Source organism: Chenopodium quinoa, unplaced genomic scaffold (assembly GCF_001683475.1).
Source record: "Chenopodium quinoa cultivar QQ74 unplaced genomic scaffold, ASM168347v1, whole genome shotgun sequence".
In the NCBI taxonomy this organism is placed as follows: Eukaryota; Viridiplantae; Streptophyta; class Magnoliopsida; order Caryophyllales; family Amaranthaceae; genus Chenopodium; species Chenopodium quinoa.
In genome coordinates this window covers 4,902,928-4,920,807 of record NW_018742484.1, presented here as the reverse complement: position 1 = coordinate 4,920,807, position 17,880 = coordinate 4,902,928, and the positions used below count along the sequence as shown (strand labels likewise).

Below are 17,880 nucleotides of genomic sequence, written 5' to 3'. Positions count from 1 at the left end.
GAAGAAGAAGAAGAAGAAGAAGAAGAAGAAGAAGAAGAAGAAGAAGATGAATAGTAGCAAAGGAGAGTTAACGGAGTTAACTTTTAAATTCTGTCCAACTTGTCATAGTGGCCTACAAACAGTAAAAAAAATAAAAATTTAATCAAAAAACACAATTTCCAATATAATTTATTTACGAAAATGCCATTTGATAAACATAATTTGTTTATCTAAGTTATAAATTGAGGCTTGCTCTAGGTGTAACCTCCTTATAGTAATTATTTTGCTCTACTTGAAAAAAACTCTACATATGTGTAACATCCCTATTTAATTTTCATCTATAATATTACAGTATCATGTAACTCCTTAGTAAACTACACAATAATCTACCATCTAATTGGTAAGAAACTAATTAATATTATCTAATTATGTAAAGTATAATGAAAAAACCTACCACTTTGCCACTTTTTTTTTTTTTTTTTTGAAAAGTACCACTTTGCTACTTAAGTTTTGAGTATGGCTGGCTAATCAAATTACTTTTTACTTTTAAGTGTACATAATATTCACTCGTGATATTTTCTAAAAAATTTGAGTCAAATTTGGTATATATTCGATGCAAAATTTAATAATTATATATACCTTAAATAATTATCACTCCCTTTTACAGTAAATGGCAAGCGGTTCAAAATCCTAATGGTTGCCATTTTAATGGAAAGTGGTTCAAACCGCTTCCCATTTGGAGGTAATGGGAAGCGGTTTTGGGTCCTTCCCATTATGCCTATAAAATTAAAAAAAAAAAAATTGGCTTTTTTTTTTACTTATATTGATACAGAAACATTAAACATATGTATAAATATAAATATTTTCATTAATCAATTTTTGTAATATTACATTTTCATCAAAAAAGAAAATACATTAATAAATCAATAAAACATTTGCTGCTTCCATGCGTTCCACCACCATCCCCCACCCACGCGCACCACCATCCACGCACATGCATCCACCTAATACCAACACTCACCACCAATTAAACCACCTGCGCAAATCATTAAAATAGGATATGAAATTAAGTTAAAAAAAAATAAAAAAATCTGAAATTTAACATTTGCCAACACGCACAAACTTATAAAAATAAAATAAAAGTAATTAAAATATGAAATTTGAAAGAAAAAAAAATTAAACTGGATCTAAATTCTTACCTTAATTAAAATTAGATCTCGATGGGTATCAGTGGTTGTGGGTATTGTTGTTGGTGTTGCGCTGTTGGTGTTGGTGTTGCGCTGTTGTCGGTGTTGGTGTTGCGTTGCGCTGTTGTTGGTGTTGCGTTGCGCCGTTGTTGGTGTTGCTCGGTGTGCTATTGTGGGTGTTGCTCTTAGTGGTTGTTATGGGTGTTACTCTCGGTGGTTGTTGTGGGTGTTGCTCTTGGTGGTTGTAGTTGTGGCCGGTGATAAGAGGAGAGAGAAAAGAAAGGGAAGCTTGAGAGAAGTGATGGGTGAGAAGTGATAACTAAGAACTGAGAAATGGAGAAAGGAGAGAGGAGAGAGGAGAGAGAGAAAAGAGGAGTTCCATGGGTGAGAAATGGAGAGAGGAGAGAGAGGGAGAAAAAGAGGCGTGAGATTGAGAATGCAGAGGAGAGAGGAGAGAGAAGGAGAGAAAAGTGGCGTGAGAATCATATGAGGGGTTGTTAGGTTTTATTTTTTAAAGGATGGGGAGTGGTTCAATGTCCTAACCGCTTCCCATTACATTTTTGGGAGCGGTTCAGCCCAAACCGCTTGCCATTTGAGGTCTGATGTGGATTTTGTAGGGATTTAGAAGCGGATTTTTAATAACCGTTCCCCCTTTGGGACTTCCCATTTACTTTTTTCTACTAGTGTTTGTTTTTAAATACTTGCTTCATTTCTATTTTTTGCACTATTCATTTGTCCTATTTTGACTAAAGTTTGTGATTTATACATACGAAAAAAATATAGTCTTGTGGGTACTTGTTAGAATCGTCTCAATGAATAGATTATTAATTTTCAATTGTTAGAATTTATACTTATTGATAATTAAATATATTATTAATCAAAAATTAGTATCGGCATACGTACCCAAGAGAAATAGAGCAAGTATTTAAAAACGAAGGGGTTACTATATTTCCGTTCTTTATTTAATGTTGATCAAAATTACAAATTTAAAATGATGCGAGTCATCACCCGGACCAATAACTAATTTATTTTAAAATGTTAAACTTAACAGATTGATTTTGTTCTCAAAGTGCTTAGTTTTAGTTCCCCAAATTGACCTCCATACATGGGTGGTACACTGGTAATAAATTCACGGGAATAATCCCACCTTTGGGCCGTTCATTTTAATAATACCACCTTTGGAATATTTTTAAATAATCCCACCTTTGGGCCCCCGATCTTTTTTAATGGTCCAACCGGTCATGTAACATGTTATAACAGATTACATGATAACAGATTACATGACACGTGACAACCTATGATTGGTCAAAAAAAAAATTAAAAGAAAAAATAAAAAAAAATAAAAAAAACTTTTTCATTTCCCCTTCCCCTTTCCCTTCTTCCCTCCATAACCATCAGAGCGGAAACCACTACCAACATGACCCCCACAACCCACCACAAACAACCACCGTTCCTCAACCCACCACAAGCAACCACCCTCCCTCAACCCACCACCAGTAACTCCCCTTAACCCACCAGCAGCGGTGCCCCCTTCAACACACCACCAACATGACTAATAACCCACCCCCTAATGAACCCTCCACCACTGCAACCCACACTAACAAAACCCTCCATCAACAGCGACTCACACCAACAAAACCCTCCCCACCGACGACGGCTGCTGCTATTCCCTTTCCCCCTGCGCCGGACTTGGGAAGAGAGAGAAATTTGGGTGGAGAAAGGAGAGAGAAATCAGGGCGGGGGAAAGTAAGGGAGGCCGAAAATCAGGGCGAGGGAAGAGGAAGGAGGTCGGAATCGGGGCGGGGGAAGGGGGGAGGCATGAATCGTTGGTGGTTTAGGGGAGGGGTTGGCTGGGTTTTCGGGGGAGGGTTTGGGGTGTTGGTGGTTTAGGGGAGGGGGTTAAGCTGCGCCGGCGTTGGGTGGTCGGAATTGGGGCAAGGGAAGGGGGGAGGCTGGTGGGGTGGTTTTGGGGTTCGGGTCTGGTGGGGATGGTGGTTTTAGGGTTTGGGTGGTGGTGGGGATGGTGGTAGCTGAATTGGTTTTGGGTTTTTTAATTTTTTTTTTGTTTTTTTTTTTACCAATTATGTAATGACACGCGTAAATTTATCTTTAAAAAAAAAAAAATTACCAACTCAACCGGTTTCAAGTAAAATGAGACCATTAAAAAAGATCAGGCCCAAAGATAAAATCATTTAAAAATATCCTAAATATAGAATTATTAAAACAAACGGCTGGATTATTCCCCATGAAATTTTTTCCTTTTAAATAAAATGGTAACATCCCAAATTTTTCTATATAAAAAATCACTCTCGCTTAACCCCCTAAACCAATTTCTCCATACCTGACTCCTCAAATTCACTCTCGCTTTCTCTTTCCTCCATTGAAGCGTACTTTTGAGTTCTCCATTTTTGGGGTAAGATGTTATTTTTCATCATCGATATCAACTTCTCAATATTCTTTTAATCGTTTATTTGATTCAATTTAGGGTTCTTCTGAGGTGAATAGATTGTCGAATTATTAGTTATAATTAATTTAATTACTAATATATGATAACCAGTATTATCGTTTCTATTCATATCTTAAGCTAGAAGAATTTAATTTGGTTGCTAATTTGTTGCTAAACCCTTTAATTTTAGGACGGAACTATGAAAGCGGAGTTATTCCCTGCTTCGAATAAAATTAAATTCGAAGAAAACGAAGAGAATGAGGATTCCTCGAGTGAAGAAGATGTTAGTTTGTTGGATTACTTGGTTTGATATACATTTGAGATTTAAGTGTGGATAGTTGAGTTTTTGTGTTAATTTTTGATGGATTTTTTGTCAATTTAGGAGGAAGCTGAAATAGAGAATGAACTTGCTGATGTGCCTTTTGGAGAGTTGCAGAAGGCCCGTTCCGATGGTACCCTTGCTTTGCACCGAAAGCGCGAAACTGAGAACAAGGCTAAGCGAGCTAACAAAAACATGTATGGGTTTCTTGATTATTGTTACTTTGTGCAATTATGTATTTTTTGTGCTATCGTTTGGGAATTGGAATTGAGTATTTGTATTGGTTTTTCGAATGAAGGCCAATGGAGGTGAGTAGCAAAAAGCCGGTTAGTAGATTCAGAGAAGTGATTCAAGTGCCTAAGAAGGTCAGCTTCATAACACCTGTGTTTAACATATTAATACATAATGATTATTACATTTCTGTCCAAAGCTAGCAATTGTGTTGTTCATTACTTTCTAAGGGGGATTGGAATATTATGATTTCGATGTTCCTTTCTATGGTGTTCGGGATATTATCATAGCGTTGTTCCTTATATGAAAGTCTCACCATCTGTCTACAAATGGGATTTCTACAATTAAATTTTTACTATGGGATTAACCATGAAGTTGCCAGTTTATGATCTTGTTAATCTAAAATTAGTGCCTAGCCATCTGTCTCTAGTTTTCCTTTGGCAATCAGATGTGTTTAAACTCTGAAACAGAGGAAATCATCTGAAAGTGAGCTCTTTGTTGTTCCAATATTTGAAGATTCATCTTCATTCAGTTCTTGCTTAGGCTTTAAGTTATACTTCAGTATGCAGTTCACCTTTCTATGTCCATTACTGATATCTTCAGTGCATAAGACAGTTACAGTGTACCAGAACAATTGGTGAGACTTACCATTTATTGGACTTACCATTTTTTATGTTTTCTGAGGGTGTTCGACATTTTGACAAATTATATTTCCTGTTTCTTGGGATGAGAGCTAAAACTCAGATGTGTTGATGAAACATGACCAATATCCAAGCTTCTGCGAGAACTTTTTATGCTGTGAATTGCAAGAGTGATAAGTTAGGGGATTCTGGTTTATCATTCTCTATATCTATGTTACTCTAACTCGGCTAAAAGTGTCAAGATACAGGTATGTATCCAAGTGTGTTAGACTCGGCCATTTTCTGAATTTTTTTTCCTGATGTTGTCCCAAAAGGAAGTATCCAAATTCACACCAATGTCCAGTGTCTAGTATTTGATGTGGCTACTTCGAGGCAAATGAAGATTCAGAGTAACATAGGCTGATTATTCCTTTGGAATTATATTATCCCTTTGAATGTTTAGGCTGATTAAGTAAGCTTTATTTCGTATTATCAATATGCTAATTCACTCTTATGATGTGATCAACAGGTAGTACGCGATCCACGATTTGAATCTCTTTGTGGCAATCTTGATGAAGAGGGGTAAGGTTCCTGTTTGAAACTTATCTGCCATTCTGTGTGTGTGTGTGTGTGTGTGTGTGTGTGTGTGTTTTCCCCTTCTTTTAGATACCCTTTAATTATTTCATTCATTTATTTATCTTTGTAATAAATTATCAGTGAATATGTTCATGTTACAGTCTAGTTTGTGCCAGGATTTCACGAATGCTGATCTTTGAGAATAATTAATTCTGACATGATATTAATTTATTTTCATTCAATTCTTGTTTTTTATATATGCGGATAACGGAAGGGTGCATCTTAGAGATAGGTGATGAAATTTGTGTATCGGCCTTACAAATTTGTATGATATGAAGTAAAACTATGATGATCTAACTATGATCTGACACACATTTGATGGAAGTTGCAGTGTTACATCATTCAAATATTAACATGAACTTTCTGTACAATGCAGGTTCAAGAAGAGATATAATTTCATCTATGAAGAGAAGCTTCCCGCTGAAAAGCAAGTACGTTTATTTGGCTATCTGGTGCTGTGTCTTGTTTGAGTTGTTTCAAACAATCTTTTATCTTTTGAGCCATCATCATAATATTTTCATCTTCTCACAGGAATTAAAGAAGTCGCTGGAGTCATCTAAAGACCCTGAAAAAATTACAGAATTAAAAACTCGCATTGCCTTGATTGTAAGTATATTTGCCTCAAGAGTTTTTTTTTTTATTTTGTGATGTCAGTTTCATTATTCTTTTTGCTTGGAGCTAATACCTTTAATCCTTATGGAGTTATGATTGTCATTTCATTTAATTTCTGATTTGTGGGTTTTCATAGGACAAACAAATGAAGTCTGACTCTACAAAACTCAGGAGAAACCAAATTCTTTCTGAACACAAAAAGAAGGCAAGGGAAGCAGTAAAGCAAGGAAAGCGTCCCTATTTTGCAAAGAAATGTAATCCTTTCCATCTCCTTTTCCATTTTCTTTTCTCAAATGGGGTCTTTCTTAAAAAACTCTTTATTCTTTGTTAAATCTTGAAAATTTCTCTGTAATCAAACCCTTTGCTCCTTTCCTTGACATTTTCGCTTTCTTTAATTCTTTTGGGATTTTTAACGAAATGAAAGTATGGGATCTTTTACCATATAGGCTTCCTCTTAAAAAAAAGATGTGAAACTTAGAATTGGGTGAATGGAGGTTTAAGCGAGGTATATGCAGTGAAGTGATGAGAATTGGGAAGAGGGAGAGAAGGGAAAGAAAAGGAGAAAAGTTTTCTTAAGTAATGACGGTGGAGGTTTTCGAGAGAATTTGGTTTTTGTTAGGAGAGGAGAGATTGAGGATGATGAAAATGATAGTGGTCAGTATGGTCATGTGATACAAGGGCATATTTTTGAAAAGAGGGAAAAATAATAAAATAATGAATCCTCCGTCTCCAATGGATTCTGAGGTCTCCGGAAATGGCACACACCTTGGCTTAGTTGATATTGTGGCTAAGACTAATGTGGTGCTCTTCAGAGTGTTTATTACACCCAATCATAAACTCGCCCATAATTGGTGCTATTTAGGCAAATTTTGCCCATAATTTATTTAACCAGTGATATCCTTTAGCTCAGACTTGTGAGCTATGTATTACTCAACCTTTTAATCTGTTTTTGCCATGAGCTAATTTGGAATAATATGCTTGCACATGCTCATTTGATTCTCTTGTTGCAGCTGAAATCCGAGATCTGATTCACATGGAGAAGTTCAAAGATCTCAAGGTATGTGCTTACCTCTTGCTTATTATTGATGGATGATTAAGAAATTACGTGTATCTATTACTCATTGATCAATTGTCTATAATCAGGAAAAAGGTAAGCTGGATTCTTATATGGAAAAGAAGAGGAGGAGAAACGCTGCAAAGGACCATAGGTTCATGCCTTACAGGAAGTCTAACAATAATGAGTAACAATACAGCTCTCTTCCGATTCTTGACGAGCGGCCTCTCCTTGATTTTCCATCTCATGGTGCATACAACTTAGTTCTATTTTGTCCGCGCACTTTGACTATGTCCGACTTGTTTGAAGTACCTGACACAGACAAGGGCATCATTTTCATAATGCTCTGTTATATTTTAATGATCACATCAGACTAAGGTGACTGGGTACTTGTTGAGCAAGGGTATGAAAAGGTAACTGGAGAGTTAATTACTTAACTGTAGTATACTCAGCTCTATATTTTGGACTTTACTGTCAATCTAGCATCTTTTTCATCTTAGCTATTATACCGTCATTTGTACCTCTAAAAATGTATCACACTTGTTTCAAGTTGATGAAAATGCTGTGCAACTATGAATTTTTTTACAGTATGGTTCTATTTTCTGTGGCTAGTAACAAAAGAGCAAAAATTTACATTTGAGGTCCATTCTTAAGATAGTTCATCTCCTACAGTCACATAGGTGTTATTTTGCTTGATGGATCTTCCGTTGATTCTACAGAATCACAACCAAACCATTCAAATGGAGCCCAAAGCTTCCAAAGGTAGACTTAAAACCTTGCTTATTATGCGTAAATTAGATTAAAATCCCTTGCAATGCATGATTGTTAAATATTTTTGACAATAATATTACAAAATATTAAGTATATAAAAGATTTCAGAATTATTTTATTTAGGTATGTATGGAATATGATTGTCAAACTGGAAAGAAGATATCATAAGGTATAAATAGTTTACTTAAATATTTTGCAAAAAAAATAAAAAAATAAAAAATAAAAATAAATAAAAAAAAAGAGCGAAAAAGGCGGGAAAATTTCATACGGTAATGATAAGTGTTATGAAAGGATTTGCTTATAGTATAGGTTAATAGATGCCAATGTGAGCTTTATTTCAGTGTGGTGGCGGGGAAAAATGAGTTATGCTGGTCTACCAGCGTGTTAGACGGCACCAAATTGATGATGACTCGCGTTTGTCCTGCCTTAGATTTTCGCATGCCTTGTCCTATTCTCCTATAGATACCTTCCTTAACCTGAAGTCTTAAACCCCCTTTCAAGTATTATTCAAGGCAATTCAATATCGATTGAATCCCTAGGTGGCCACCTACCCTCAGGGTTGGTGCTAGGTGCTTAATTTTTATCAATCCCTAGACATGTCAAAGTTTAATTAATATTAGGTTCAAATCTATACATACTGGTATAATGATAAGAGGTACAGTTTAGAGATGATTAAAGGGCGGACCGGGCCTAGGGTAAAAAATTCAATTCGCTTGGTCGCGTTGGACCGTTCTGAGCCAAGGTTTGGGCTAAAAATACTTGCCTCAGAACCTACAAAATTGGATTGGGCTATGCGAAGTTTTTGGGCTGGTTCAAAAAATAACTAAAAAGCTTTCAAATGCATGTCCAAGACCTTCAGGAAAATATAAAAGTTTCGAATCAAGCTGACTTTGGGCCGAAATTTATGCCCAAAGCCCGCCCAAAATTGGGTCAGGTTAGATCGGGGCATCCTAACATGATTAGCTCTAGTACACATTAGGCGGTACTTTTAATTAATTAATTCTATTGTAAAAGTTAAATCTACTTCCTTTTTAATCATTTTGCGTTTAGTTAAATTGTTTATTAATAATGATAACATTTACGATGTATACATATTCAATTCATTTATAGTTCTTTGTATGGTGGAGCTATGCTCGAATTTTAATATTAATAATTAGTTACACAAAGTAGTCAATATATGTTGGTTAGCAATTGTTTTAACATACTTGTACAACATACTCCATAGTTTTTTAAAGTTTATGGAGTAGATTAAAATGTTGTCATAATTGGTTTTGGGGAATATAAACTAAATTTGTTATTTCATAATAAAATGAAAATTTCAAAAAAAAAAAAAAAAAAAAAAAAACAGAGTTTTAGAACAAATCTTAGCATGGGCGGAGCCAGGGTGGGTTCATTGAACCCACTGATTTTTTGAAAAAAATTAAAAACTTTTTTTTTTAAAAAAAAAAAAAAAATCAAAATAGGTTTAAATAGAATATTTGTGTATTATATGGCAACAAGTAAAGCTGTAGCCCAGTGGTTATTTTTACCTCCCATCACACAAGAGTTTGTGGGTTCAAAACCCAAAACTCACTCCCTTTTTTTTTTTTTTTTTTTTTTTTTTTTTTTGTTTCCTGAGCTTACCTTCCCAGCTTTCCTCTTCCTCATTCCCCCAAATTGCAAAACCCTAACTTCTTCCTCCTTCTCTTCCCGTTCTTCCTCCTTCTCTTCCCGGCGCAACAGCCAACAGACCCACCGTCACAGCCGTGTATGTAGGTAAGTGAATTTGGGGATTTTTTTTTGCAAATGTAATTTACTTCTTAATTTGGGGATTTTTTTTGCTAAATCGTTGAATACTTGAAATTCATATGCTAATATACATTACAAATTCAGTCTCCCAACGAGGTTAAATATGAATTTATTTGTTTATAATTCAACGAGTTTCAATTGATTTTTCCGCTTTTTGTCTAGAATTTTCTAGGTTTTCTAGTTTGATTGATTTTATGTATGTTTATGTGCTTTGATATTGCAGTTATGGCTGATTTGGTTGCTGAGACTAGCAAGTATGTTGTTCCGAAGCGATTTGAGAGTCGGAATCTCGAAGAAGCTTTAATGACTGGTACTCCTTCATCTTCCGTCCTCTTAGCTAAGCCTCTCTTGTTGATCATTTAACTAATCAGAGCAAGTTTTTATGAATTCAGGCAAGATTTTATCCTAAATAGTAATAATTGTATATTAGCATTGAGGAATTTGATTTACATGAATTTGAAATATTGCTGGTTTAGTGAAGATTGGTTATAATTTGCTAATTTACTTCTCAAGTTCTCAATTTGGGGATTTTTTTTTTACATTGTTGAATTTCATATGCTATTTCGTTTTCTGCCTTCTGGATTTCATATGCTATTTCGTTTTCTGCCTTCTGGATTCCGTTTACTAATTGACTGTAAATCTTTAATTACGATAGTTTTAATTAGTCTTCATAATTTATTAGTCCCAAATGATTTTTTAAATATGGTTAGCTGATTAAAAACTGAGCAGTGGTTTTGATTAGCCGATTTGGGGAAAAATCCTCCAGAAATTGAAGTTTTGCTTGACTGCTTGTGAGTTGTGACTGTGTATTTGAGTAATGAGTATTTGAGTCGTAATACCGTATAATAGTATAATTTCTATTTAATTTATACTGATTTATAATTTTATTTCTGATATTCTATTTCATTGATAATTTGATGTTGTCATATTGATTATTGAATTTATCATTCATTCATTTATGTACTGAATATTTAATAATTATATTTTTATTCCTTTGTTAATTACGATTTCAAATTTCCGAAGTTTCGAACCCACACTTTGAAAATCCTGGTGACGCCACTGAATCTTAGCCATTCACAAAACAATCCAACGACTGGTATTAAAAAAAAAAATTCCTTACCTTTACGACGTACTGTATTTCACTATTTCAGTAGATGCCCACTTCCGTCTTTAATTTTTCACTCTCCTGCAATTTCAACTAACACTTTTGTGCTTTTCTCTCTCTTCTTTTCACAAGCTTCCTCTCTAAAAATTATTGAGTCTCTGTTTTATTCATCAATTAACTGCAGTATAATCAGTTGAAATTAATTATATATTACAACATATGATTGCACAATTTTAGTGAATTATGAAGACATTAAAGGTCCTAAGTGAATTAGATAGCTGCAAACATTTTCGTCGAGGTTATGCATGCTTAGTTTAGATCTAATTTGCGGGCACTAATCAAATCGTTTATCAAGCTTTTTTTTCAACCAATTAAAATATATACACATTCTATATAAACATAATGCACATTTGATTTAAAAATTATGCATATTCAAAGTATTAAAAAAAAAAAAAAAAAAAAAGCAAAATTTAGCCATGAAAATATGCACATAGTCGAAAAAAATATGTACATATCATTGCTAGACTCGTATATTTGTTAGGCGTTGGATTAAGAATGATATGGTGTATATATGATACTCTGGAAAAACTAATATTATGCACGTGGAAATTGATGATTTTTTTTTTTCACATTTTTTTAAAAAATATGTACATTTAGTATAAAATATATGATCCTTATCATCCTTCTCATTTTAAGGATCTTCTCATTTGACCCTAATATATATAAGTATAATGAATGATGTGACTTGACTATAATGATATCAATATATTTATATGACATCATTATAGTCAAGTCACGTCACATTATTATACTTATATGCCATCATTATATTCATATGACATTTTTAATCAAAAAACATCACATTATATATATATATATATATATATATATATATATATATATATATATTTTGTGAACATCACATTATATTTATATGATATCATATAGTCAAATCACATCACATCACTATACTTATATAACATCATTATATATATAAATGACTATCACCTTACTATATTCATATTTCATAGTTATAAAATATAGTATAGTAATAAAATAAAATAATACTTCTTATATAATAATGTCATATAGTCAAGTCACGTCACACTAGATCATTATATATATATATATATATATATATATATATATATATATATATATATATATGAGATCATATGAGACCACATTCCTTATGTGAGAACTCATTATAATCGTTGGATCAATTACATCCAACGGTCACAATACAATCCCGGTCAAACAAAACAATTTCATTTCGATACAATTTCCTGCGTTTTTTTTCTCTCCTCCTTCCTCTTTCACGCACAATTTTCTCTCTCCTCGTTCAAGTTCATCCGGTTTTCTACTCTCTTTCTCTCTGATTTTTCATCACAACTTCTTCAATCTTCGTCAATTATTCGTCAAGGTGAGTTTATTGTTTATATTTTGCTGTTTTTCAATTAATTTTAGGTTACATTCATCGTTTATTTTCGTTTTGATTTTCATTTGATTTGTGCTGATTTCAGCTCACATTGTTTGTTACTTTGTGTCGATTATGTTTTAGTTTGTTTTTTTTTGTTAATTTTAGTTTTATTTTCATTTTTTTAAGTAGTTATCAAGTTGATTTTAGTTTTATTTTGCCTGATTTTCGTTATTTTCCAATTTTTTTTGTTTTTTTTGGAAACCTAGAAATCATTGATAATTTTTTTTTTTTGAGAAATCGTTCCGATGATCCTGCTTCAGTTATTGCCTGATGCAAGTATGGGGATCTTGAGGAAGGCATATTTTGTGTGAATGCGGGTTTTGAATTTGGTTTTGGGGGTTCTTTTCCTTTTTCTGGTTTTCAGGGATAATTGTGAATGCGGCATTTCCCTTAAAATAAGTATTTACATGACTTGGAAACCTGATTTGTTTTTGGTGTCATTTCCCTTAAAATAAGTATTTACATGATGTGGAAGTATTTTTAGATGGTAAGCTTTGATGTAAAATTGATGGAGATAAATATGGGGTATGTATTGCAATGGTGATTATGGATTAGATATGGGGGATAAAGATATGGTTTTTGCAGTATCCAAGATAATTTATTCTTATAAGCATAAAGTATTCATGTTGTTTTCTTTATTCATTGTGATTACTACTCCCTTCGTCCTTAATTGTTTGTCCCTAAGCAATTAATTACTATGTTATTTTTTGGTTAAGTGGAGTTGACGGATACGAGGCGAAAGTGGTCGAGCCAATTATATTGTATGTGAGAATAAAGTTTTGGACCCCCATGGTCAAAAACAGAAAAGGGGCAATTTTTAGGGGACGGTCTTAGATGGAATATTGAGTTTTGAATACCTCAAGTTCAAGAAGATAGATACTCTTGATAATCAGCTACCGCTTTTGGAATATTGGTTTAGTTTCCGTAGGACTATTGACTTCTGACTAGCTCGTGTTCATGCTAGGCAAAATCTTGCATGAGATGGCCTTGTCAACCCAAATCTCATATGCTGCCTGCATCAAATTATAAATTTTTTCAGCTGTATGGCTCATGTATAATGCAAAACCTGCTCTTATATTCCTTCATCAAGCTAAATGAGTCAGTGAGACATTTGCCTTGTAGAATTCTTGATTTTTGTTGTTTTAGCAAGAATGAATGCTGAAGTATGTATCAATCTTAATCCTGTTAGATAAAGTTATTAGTCCTTTGAAAAGTGTCAATCTAGTAGACAACTTGGACGGCCAAAAACTGAACTGGTAATCAGGACTTATTTATATTTGCTTCTTATGCCTGCTAGCCATTGACAATGGCAGCTTATAAGCTGAGATTTTTTTAAATATCTACTTTATTTGAGTTGACACCAGTATCGACTCTTCTGAGATGTCCACTGTTTAGAGTTTTGGTAAAGTTTTGCTGATTTGAAGGACTACTTCTCTGCTCCTGGATCATGTTAGAATTGGGATTAATACATATCTCTGCTGGTATTTGGTTAAAATTGATGATCTGTTTATGGTTTATAAACACATGCATATTTTTCAGGCTGCTTGTTTGAGAAAACAAGGACTGCTATCATGTCTTAGAATCTTGAGATATACTAATACTGGTCGGGAGGCTGTTGGTAATAGTCTCCAACCAAGTTATGTGGGCTGTGAATTGAAACTTCTGATAGTTTATATGGACTATTTATTCTTCTTACTTTTTCTTGGTTGGTAGGACACTATTTTCTCACATTTAGGATCCTCTGCTTGTTATTAGAAATGTGGCGAATCCCCCCTTCCCCCTCTTTATTTCTCTTACAAATTTGCTTCTTAATTTGATTTTTCCTTTGTTTTAGTTAGCTTACATTTTTTTCGGGTTTTTTTTTTATAATTGTAGAATTGTTCAGTGTTACGGATTCTTCGGTTGCTATTAATTCTACCAATGCTAAAGATTATACGGATGTACCTTTGGAAAGGATAATGTACGTTTTTTCTTATTTCCTCATTTTATATTTTCTTATTAAATGCTTGCTGATTTAATGAATTATTAAAGAAATGTTTGCTCAATTGACAAATGAGCAACTAACTATTTGCTAAATGAGCAAAAAACTGATTGTTCATTTCCCAAATGATTAAACTAATGTTTGCTTATTTTACAAATGAGTAACTAATTATTTGCTCATTTGACAAATGATCATCTATGTTTTTGCTCATTTGTTAAATTAGCAACTAAGTATTTGCTCATTTGCTAAATGAGAAAAATATTGATTGCTCATTTGACAATTGTTCATTAGATAATTTATCAGCCTATGCTTCTCTATCATAACATACTCTAGACCCTCCCCTAAAGTATCCTCTTCACTACACCTCCAAAAAAAAATCTATGTGATATTTAACTTTTTATTTTATTTTATGATTTTGTATGAGCAGGAACTCTATTGAAAAGGAGTGTGCTGCCGATGTTGGTTCATTAGGGGCTGCTGCTGATGTTGGTTCATTAGGGGCTGCTGCTGATGTTGGTTCGTCAGGGGCTGTAGTGGCAGAAGAGAAGCTTAGTGAAAAGAAGCAGAAGAGAATCAAATTAGTCCCTACTAGGGTAAAGGAAAAAAGGTTGAAAAAGGAGTGAAAGAAAAACAGAATGTGAAGTTCGAGGATCCTGATGGTGAAGATGCTGTTGATGAAGTGCAAGGATCAAAATCTGTTGTTTATGGGACGTTGCGTAATAGGATGTCGCCTTCATATGTCGTTAATGTTCTTAAGAAGCTTTCGGAAGATCAGTTGATTGCTATTAGAGCTATAGGATTTGGGTCCTTGGAGTTTTTGAAAGTGTCCTAACTTTGATGCTCAGAGTTGTTCCTTGAATATTCCTGATTCCGAACCTTTCAAAATTACAGAACAACATGTACATGAGGTCCTAGGGCTGCCAGTTGGAGGCATGGAGATGGATGCAAATGTTTTTTCAAAGGATGATAAAGTCATTACCCAATGGAAAAAAAAAAATTCAAAAAGAACTCATTATCTGCCAACATTGGGGAGCTTTCAATGTATTTGAAGAACCATAGATCAGCTGGGCCAATGTTCAAACGCAATTTTGTAGTTCTTTGTGTTTCCACTTTAATGTCAGGTAGTCATTTCATTTTCATATTGCTCATTTTACTTTCATTTTGATCATTTTAATTTCATTTTGTTCATTTTACTTTCATTTTGCTCATTTTAGTTCTTGTTTGATCATTTTAATTTAATTTTGTTATTTTATGTTAGGAGGGCAAAACAAGAATGTTAATCATGACATTCTCAGATATTTGACTAACTAGTGTTGATAAAATCAAGGATTTAAATTGGTCGAAGTTTATCCTTGATTCTCTTGTGAAGGCGAAGATGAAATGGGATGAGCTTCCTACTCGATACTTTCCAGGATATTTATTATTTCTTATGGTATTCCTAGCGTTTATTTGAACTGTTTGCTCATTTTACAAATGAGCAACGAACTATTTACTCATTTGACAAATGAGCAACTAAGTTTTTGCTCATTTGTTAAATTAGCAACTAAATAATTGCTCATTTGACAAATGAGAAACTAACTATTTGCTCATTTGTTAAATGAGCAAAAAATTGATAAATAACTATTTGCTAAAAATATTAAATATGTATATAAAAGTATTATTACACTTTTTAACAAGAAAATACACACACACACACACATACACACACTCACAACCTGTAATAGAATATGAAATTAGATTCAGAAATCAGATTTTGAAATCAGTTTCTGAAATCAGAATTGTGATCAGCTACTGAATTGAAATGTGTGGGTAGGTGGCAGTAGGGGGTGGGGCATGTATTTTCTAAGTTTTTTTTATTTTTATTTTTTATGTATTAATTGTTATTTATTTGTTTAATTTTAATGTACTAATTTTTTTCTATCTTACTAGTTTGTAGCTTTTATATATGTTGATCAGATTGTCATTGAGGAAGTTAGAGCCAACCGAGAAACTCCAGTTCGCAAAGGTTGGACAACCAATATGTTGTCTAGTCGTGAGAAATTGGAAATTTATAAGGGGAGGCTTGGACTTTTTGATAATAATCTGAAGCTTGTTGGTTCTTCTAGCAGCAAACAACCAAAAATGGTATTTTACTTTCAACCAATACTTAGCTTTTCTATGCCTTTGGCATTGCTTGTAGAACTGAATTGGAACAAATCTTGCCTTTAGGAAAATGATGCAATGTGGCGCGCTATATGGCACATCAATGGACCTCTTAAATCAGCAAAAAAATATTTGCTCATTTGTCAAATAAGCAATTAATTGTTTGCTCATTTGTCAAATGAGCAAAAATTTTAGTGCTCATTTGTCAAATAAAGTTCATATTGCTCATTTTTATATGACTTTGCTTATTTCATATGCACTTTGCTTATTTGTCAAATGAGCAATAGTTAGGATATTTGCTTTCTACTTGTTCTAACTTTTTTTTTTTTTTTTTGCTTGATTTTAGGAACAATCTGATCTAATTGGTACAAAAAATGAAAAAACTTAACAAGATCCAAAGAAGGTATTTATATAATTTTTCATTTTTTGCTCATTTTTATATGACTTTTCTCATTTCATATTCACTATGCTCATTTCATATTTACTCTTTTCATTTATATTCATCTTATTATGTATTTTTTTTTTTTTTTTTACAGAAATGCCTTATGGAGCTTGCAATAGCATCTACAAACCTAGTCTTGGCATACATGGACTTTAATGAAAAGCATGAACAAGCTGTCAAGTATTTTCCTCACAATGAGAAAGTACGTAAGCTGAAGGAAGATGCCATGGGTATTTGTGACGAGCAAAGATTACGTTCCCAAGCTATGCCGGACAATCATAGCCTTTCTTTTAGCCAAGACGATGAGTATTAGCAAGATCCGGCTGTCATTGAAGTTTGGGATAGATTTTCTAAGATTTCAACTAATGAGAAGAATGTTGAATCCTCAGTCTTTTCTAGGGCTGATTGTCCAACCATAACAAAAGCCATTGATGTTACAAAGATTGCTGCTGAAAGTGTTCAGATAAATTAGTCTTTCTGAAAATGAAGGTCCTGCTATTGTAGTTGAAACTAAAAAAGCTGAAGGAGGTTCAAGTATTCGAGCTAGATTGAGATCTTCAGTTAAAAAACCTGTTGGAACTCCTACATTCAGTTTAGGTATCTTTTCTCAAGAAACTGATTCTCAGGAGAAGTCCCCTAGTAGTGCACCTACTGATGAACTTGTACTTGCTCCTGTCAGTGCACAAGTTGGTGCTTCTGCAATAGCTTCTATATTAGTTGTTGCTACTGTTGCTAATGCTCTAAATGCTAATCATCAAGAGCCCATTTCTGATGCTTAAGAAGATCCAATTGTGCTTAAGAGAAAAGGAGATATTGAAAAAGAGAGTTCTATTCCGAAGAAGAAGCGTAAAGTGCAACCATCGTTGCAGATTAGATCTCCTTTTAAGTCTCGGATTATCAAAATTTACACACCATTAACAGCAGTTCAAAAAGGTGTTATGGATTCAGTTTTTCATGAGAAGAAAAATCGTTTGTAAGTATTTATTTAAATCATATAATTGTATATCTTGACTTATCTAAAATTTTCTCATTTTCAAAATGAGCAATATTTTCTTATTTAAAAATACTAAGCTAGACCTATTTTAAG

The 17,880-nt window shown here is 33.5% G+C and overlaps 1 protein-coding gene and 1 long non-coding RNA gene across 2 annotated transcripts; one reads left to right on the top strand and one right to left on the bottom strand.

Moving 5' to 3' along the window:
• Nucleotides 1–444: 444 nt before the first annotated feature.
• Nucleotides 445–1,886, bottom strand: LOC110719504. Its single transcript, XR_002511110.1, has 2 exons — nt 1,179–1,886; nt 445–1,015 (listed from the first exon to the last, which is right to left on the bottom strand). It is a non-coding gene; the product is annotated as an uncharacterized LOC110719504 (long non-coding RNA).
• Nucleotides 1,887–3,437: 1,551 nt separating this feature from the next.
• LOC110719503 (ribosomal RNA processing protein 36 homolog) lies at nt 3,438–7,724 on the top strand. The gene is made up of 10 exons (XM_021898456.1): nt 3,438–3,579; nt 3,803–3,895; nt 3,995–4,128; nt 4,230–4,296; nt 5,312–5,364; nt 5,795–5,849; nt 5,950–6,024; nt 6,167–6,284; nt 7,041–7,087; nt 7,174–7,724. The coding sequence occupies exons 2-10, from the start codon at nt 3,812–3,814 to the stop codon at nt 7,273–7,275; spliced, it is 735 nt and encodes a 244-aa protein (XP_021754148.1). The 5' UTR covers nt 3,438–3,579; nt 3,803–3,811; the 3' UTR covers nt 7,276–7,724.
• Nucleotides 7,725–17,880: the final 10,156 nt, after the last annotated feature.